Genomic DNA, 6,608 nt, shown 5'->3' with positions numbered 1-6,608 from the left:
GCTGTGTTGAGCCCCCACTGGGTGTGGCTGGCTTAGAAGAAGTGCTGATTCCAAGAGTAGGGAACCCCCCAGGTATGGACGAGGAGGCAGGTGGATTTAGAGTTGTGCCTGAGGGTGGGAATGGGCCAGCACTTCCCCCGGAGCTGGTTGTGATAGGTCCTTGAGAGTTCCCAGAGGTCATGGGGGTTTCCAAAGTGCTGTTACTCGAAGGCCCAGTTGTTCCTCCAGCTCCTGTGGGCTTGGGGGACTCTGGGGGTAGCATGTACAGAACTTGGGTTTGCCTCCATCCCCAAATATACCTGTCCCAGAGGAGGAGCCACCCTGCTTGGGGGCCCTCAGGACTCACCTGTGGAGGGCGCCTCTGACACTCGGATCTCAACAACAGTGGTGGCTGTGTCCTTAGTCACCATATTGGTAGCTTCTACCTGGGTCAGGAAAGGGGCTTGTTCCTCTTGGGTCCCTCTCTACCCCACACCTTTGGTCCCCTTATCCCCACTCCACCTCCACATAGAAGACTCCTGTTTGCTTCATATCCACGTTGGTCAGCATGGTATCATCCTCCATCTTGAACTCTGAGGAGTTGGTGACTTGGTATGTGATGGCCGAGTTGAGAACCTAGGTGAGAGTGTAGTGAGGCCTGGGCCTGGATGCCCCACTGTCCATCCCAAGAGGTCCACACAGAGAGGTGGCCGGAAAGACTAGGTATGCATAAGAGGACGGGAAGGGGCTGCATACCGGGAAGCCTAGGTACCGAGCCTGGATCTTCAGGATCTCTGAAGGGGAGGCCATGTTCTTCACTGTTGTGCCAGCCCCAGAATAAAGCGCCACTGTGCCGTGATATAGGCTCTGAGAGAACTGGAGTGGGCTCTCAGTGACGTTACGAGCCACCACAATTGCCTGGGTCACTGAGTAGCGGGCCATGTCAGCCTGATCAGCCTGGGGAGTCAGGGGAAGCAGGAATGAGCGATAGGACTTAATGGATCTGGGGACAGCAGCTGGGGCTCGAGGGAACACAGGAGACCCAGCAGTCATCCAGTACGGTACCCACCCTGACTATCAGGGTGAAGCTCATGGGGCTGGGGATACTTTTGGCCATCGTGAGGTTGCCAGAGTCTGCGTTGATGATAAATGTGTCATCCGTGTTTCCTGGGAGAATTCAGGGTAGAGTTCGGTGTCTGGTCCCTCTGTTGTAGGGTCCAGCGTCAGTGGGGCTAGCCCTCACTCACCTGTCACAATGCTGTAGATGATAGGCTGGTTGATGGCCTGATCTCCGTCCACAGCATAGATGGGACCAGGACTCAAGGTGACAGGGGATGGCTGTGGGGATAAAGATACCTTGAGGTTGAATGGCCCCAGTTCTTACCCTCTTGTTGTCTCTCAAGATCTGTAACATGAGTTGGAGCATGGGGGTAGAGGCAGTGCCTGCTTGGGATGGAGCTGCAGCCACAGCAGGCCTCAGTGGCAACAAGTACTTAAGAAGGAAGACTTGCAGCCCCAATGTTTGCCTCTGCACAATGGAGGCTGTAGTAGCCTTGGCTGGATCCGCCTTCCCAGTAGCCCTGCGGGCCTCAGAGGAGACTGTCAGTGGGCAAGGACAAGGACACAGCAGTCCATTAGCACTGGCCCAGCCCCTGCAGTCCTCACCCCCCAGCTCACATCATGGGATCCACACTCCTCACTGAATTTTGTTTGTGTGCCCCACCCACCTGAGGCTGGGAAGGGTAGTCACTGAATAACTGATTGTTCATTTACATGTGTTTGACATATCACAGATTTGTCCCTAAGCCTCTCAGGGAGTACAGGTCATTGCTGGATCTCCACCGTGAACCTCTTCTGTCTCAGCTCTGAATTCGAGTCTGACCCTGGGCTTCCTTACTCCCCATTACCAGTATGTGTCCCGTGGGGACAACGCCATAATACTGGGCCTGGACGCAGTAGTAGTCATCCAAATAGGAGCAGGGCAGGAACCAGGGTGGTCGTTGGTCAGCTGGCAGCACAGTCAGGACCAGGGTGGCAGTAGCTGTGTGGCTGGGGATCGCACTCTCATTCCAGGTATCCTGTAGTAACAGCCAGCCCCTGGCAGGTCAGGCCCAGCTTGGCCAAGGCTCAGAACAGCCAGGACTCAGCCAGAACAGGTGGGTGCCCTCTGCTTACCCGTACCACCAGCTTGAAGGTCATGTTTTGATTCTTGTAGAAATTCAGGGTCCGGTCCAGCCTCAGAGCAGGGTAGTTTACACTCACCAGGGAGAAAAAGCTGCTGGCATCCTGAGGAGGGGGAGGAGGTGAGACTCCAGAAGGTGGAGGAACTGAGGCCTGGAGGCATCAGAAGGGAGGGGTCAATAGTGAGTGGGGATGGGGGAGCACTAACAGGGGTCACTTCTTGGAGTGTGTAGAACAGGACGTCATCTTTGTCGGCATCTGTGGCCTCCAGCTCTGTCCCAGGAATGACGGTTGTACCCACTTTGGTATCCTGGGGATGGAGAGGAGGTTAGTTCAGCCATTCTGTGGCTTCTCCCTGATGGTTCCCTGGATACCCCATTCTCCTCCTGCCTCCTCCTTACTCAGAAGGCACCATCTCTGGCTCCACTAGACTCACCTCTGTTACATTGTATTTCTTGATCGTAAAGGGGAATATTGGAGGGTTGTCGTTGACATCCAGGACAGCCACGAACACACTGCTCTGTGACACCTGCAGGAAAGTCACCAAAGTCACCCCCGGCTGAGTGATGCTCTGATGCCCTCCATCATTCATTCCTTTCTTCTCTTAACAGTTCATTCAGTCAGTCACTGTTTCCCTGTCACATTCAGCAGACATAGGTGACAATGTAGTTAGCCTGTGGGCTCCTGTACTAGGAGGAACCCAGAGTATAAACAGTAAACAAGTAAGTTTTAGAGTGTGGCAACGTGTGTGTGGTGAGTGTGCCGAGGAGAAGTTCTGGCAATCCTGGGGACACAACCAGCTAAATAGAAGAAAAACATAAACAGCCTCATAGCTTCACAAACAGGTTCACAAGAGAACGGCAGAGAAAGGAGCCTTCAGGTTAAAATCAACCAGCTATAGCCCATGGAAGAGACCTTCCTGGGACCCAGGAGAAGAGAACACAGCCAGGAGCCAGAGGACAGAAAGGAAAAGCTGCTCTTCTCAGGTGGGCGGATGTCAAGGCCAAGGTTCTCTCTGTCTGTCTCTGTCCCTGTCTCTCCATCTCTCTGTCTTTCTGAGTGTGTGTGATGTGTATTTGTTTACTTGTGTGTTGATGGTGGAGCCCAGGGTCTCAATCATACTAGGCAGGTACTCCATCACTAAACTATACCTAAAAAGAGCGTTATTATTATTATTATTATTATTATTATTATTATTATCTACTTGAGATATGTGCGGGGAACATGTCATGGTACAGGGCAACAGTGCAGGAGGTCAGAGTTCCCATGGCGGAGCAAAAAGTGTGTGGGGCCTGTTATTCCTGTGAGCTTCCTTTAGTAAAAGGCTGGAAAGGAGCCAGGTGCGGTGGCCCACCGCTGTAATCCCAGCACTCGGGGAGGCAGAGACAGGCAGATCTCTGTGAGTTTGAGGCCAGCCTGGTCTACAAAGTGAGTCCAGGAAAGTCAAGGCTAGACAGAGAAACCCTTCAAGAAAGGAAGGAAGGAAGGAAGGAAGGAAGGAAGGAAGGAAGGAAGGAAGGAAGGAAAGAAGGGAGGGAGGGATGAAAATGTGTGGGCTGAAGGCTCAGATGTATAGGGTAGGGTAGGGAGACTGTAGAATATAAGGGTTAGTCATCTCCCTAAGGAGACAACATTTCCATGCTAATCTGAGCAGGCAAAAGAAATGTGCACACCGGGCCAGGGTCTGCATACCCCAGCCTTGCCTGCCCAGCTATGAATTTAGCTTTGACTTCCAGTAAGAACATGTGGAAGTTTCTGTGTTGGCTGTGCAGGCTTCTGGTTATGACCCTAGGAATTCACTGCGTGGTGAAGGGATAGAGGAGGGGCACAGGGAAGAAAACAGCAAGGGGATCTGCTGGAAGGATCAGAAAGAAGGGCTATTGACCAAGGCCCCATGGAGACGCGGAGAGTAGGTCTGACTTTAACTGGGGCACAGCCACCAGTGCCACCAGTGTACCCTGGGTGGGGTGACAGCAGGAGTGGCCTAGGCGGCTGGTGGTGAAGGTGTCTCCCAGGCCAGAAGTGAGGGGCAGACTTAGGGTCTCTGGGTATTGATGTGATACATGGCTCTAAGTGAGCTGAGTTGGAGTCTGGATTTCAGGGCAGGGTCTGGGCTGAAAGAAGTGTGGGAGTGGTCAGGAGAGATTCCCTGGGGTGACCTCATGGAGGAGTGGTCTTGGGGTACTCCGACAGAAAGCAGGGGTGGTCAGGCAATGGGGTTGACTTACCATAGTGTTTCCTCTCCTACATTCCAGAACTGCCTCCAGTAGTGGGTTTTCCTGAGGATGAAGCCAGGGGCCTTATGAATCACCTGCCACTGCCCTAGGCTTGGAGAGTGTTGCTAGGAAGGCAGGTTTTCCTCCAGGGCCCTGGTCATCAGTGGAGAATCCTGGGTAGAGGGGGCACCTGGCAACTTTGTCCCCTAATGGCCCTACCCCTCAGTACCAACCAACCAAACCCTGGGCCTGAAGGGCTTCTTACTACCTGGGGAATAGAGATTCCTTAGTCCCTGCCCTGAATCTTCTCCAGGATAGAGGAGTGGGTGTATGTTCCCCAAGAGGGCACATTCCGTCCAGCCTACAGCCTGTACCTCGTAATCTGGAATCACGGTGAGAAACAGCTGATTCTCCACGATCTTGAAGGTGGAAGGAGTGGATGAGGGTCCCAGGGTCACCTGCTGGCCTTCTGGGACGAAAATGCTTGCCAGCGGCCCAGTAACATTCGTGTTCTCCTCAATTTGAAAAAAGGTCTGGTTTGCCTCGCAGGCTAGAAAGTTGCAAAGGAAAAGTTGATGCTTTCCACCCTAGCTCTCCCACCTACCCATCCTTCCCCTGCCCAGCACATACCCTGGGCCTGGGCCAAGGTCCCCGGAGATTGTCCAAACAGCACTACGAGCGATGGCAACAGCAGGGAAAGCCACAGGAGGGCCGGAGCCCCCATGGTGGCAGCTGTCACCTGGGAGAAGGGTCCAGGCTACTTGGTTCCAGGGCTGGTACAGTTCCTGCCTTGGCGACCTTCGCCCCGGCCAGGCACCGCCTCATTTTATGACCCTTTACAATGGCCTCCACTAAGGGGACTCCAGCTGGCCGGCACTAAGAGGGGACATGAGGTCATATTTCAGTCTGGACTTTCCTTTCCAGGAAGATGACTTGGGAACGCAACCCAACCCATAGTCGCTATACATAAGGTGTAAAAAAACAAAAACAAAAACAGACAAAACAAAAAAACTTGAGAAGCACTGGGAGAGGGGAATAGGCCTGGTGAAGCTAGGGCAAGGCTGGGGCTATTGGTCTAAGGAGGCTGAGTCAGAGCTGGGGGCTGGGGAGAGTGAACAGATTAAGGTGGGCCTGGGGAAGAGCTGGGAGGGAACCATTACAGGGCTGGAGTACTGGAGCACGGGGCAGGGTCGGATGAGTTGGAATAGGGCTAGAGGAACTGGGAGAGGAACGGAAGGAGCTGGAGCATGACTGGGGATCTGGGGGCAGGAACAGGGGTGTGGGCTGGGCCATTAGCCAGGTCTGCTATAATCCATGTCAGGATGACCCTCATCTTGTCTCTCTCTTCAATGTCCTTTAGCAAAATTCCTGAAGCCATATTATGTTGCTGCCTTTCCCCTGTTCCCAAAGGAAAAGGCTGTGTCTCAGTGTGTTCCTGCCAGTCTGGGAAACACACAGCAGTTCCCCCAGGGTAGCGCCTGGCAGGGCCTCTGTGTGTGATAGGATGCCAGTGGAACCTTTGAGCCACAGCTGGGAGCTGGGGTTGGGGGAGCCACTGTCTGTCGGAAGACAGGAATTCTGGTGAGGACACAGTCCAGGCCTCTATTGGACCTGCTCCTGTCTTTCTTATTTCCGCCTCCAAGCCCTCAGAGCTGGGAAGGGGCCACTAGGTGGGGTCAGGATGGTGGTGGGGGGGGTATTGTGAAAGGGCCTGCAGAGCCCTCACCACTCTGGACCCTTGTGTGGCTGCTTTAGATGCCTGAAAACCTTCCTGAGGCTCCAGGCTTCTGTCAGGCCTGAGCACTTTGTCTTATGACCCTTCAGTGGTCCTCCGGCTGCCTCCTGGGAGATGACATCACTGTCCAGGCTTCAGGGCTGGACCAAGACCAAGCAGACATATTGAGCCAGGATGTGTGCAGTACCTCCCACTCATGAGTAACCCCTATAGGCCTGGTGAGAGCCTCCTCACCGAACCATACACTCTGACCTCATGACTGGACAAGTGGACCACAGGGCAGGGTGGGACACTAGGGAGTTCAGCCTGGGAACAGAGGAGTTCAGTTGATGCCAGAGATAAGGAAGAAATGTCCTCGCTGGCCTTCCAGTTCAAAGAGCAACTGGGTGTGGTCCTAGCCATTCAATGAGGTGGATGGATCTGACCATACCTGGCAGGCTGGCAGAGCCGGGGCTGCCTCGATTTTATCAGACATCACACACCACGAGCTAGAGGAC

At 53.9% G+C, this 6,608-nt stretch overlaps 1 protein-coding gene across 1 annotated transcript; it reads right to left on the bottom strand.

The window, feature by feature from the left end:
* Positions 1-6: 6 nt before the first annotated feature.
* Cdhr5 (cadherin related family member 5) lies at positions 7-5,179 on the bottom strand (the record flags this gene model as incomplete). Its single annotated transcript, XM_055619307.1, has 13 exons — positions 5,007-5,179; positions 4,751-4,926; positions 4,389-4,439; positions 2,597-2,689; positions 2,369-2,470; positions 2,155-2,265; positions 1,887-2,057; positions 1,227-1,317; positions 1,049-1,146; positions 736-936; positions 502-615; positions 347-425; positions 7-249 (listed from the first exon to the last, which is right to left on the bottom strand). Coding segments are annotated over exons 1-13 (1,624 nt in total), but the record flags the coding sequence as incomplete, so codon positions are not given.
* Positions 5,180-6,608: the final 1,429 nt, after the last annotated feature.

The sequence above is a fragment of the Psammomys obesus genome, unplaced genomic scaffold (genome assembly GCF_907164565.1).
Source record: "Psammomys obesus unplaced genomic scaffold, mPsaObe1.curated_primary_1811, whole genome shotgun sequence".
Taxonomy (NCBI): domain Eukaryota; kingdom Metazoa; phylum Chordata; class Mammalia; order Rodentia; family Muridae; genus Psammomys; species Psammomys obesus.
This window is presented reverse-complemented; position numbering and strand designations above follow the sequence as displayed.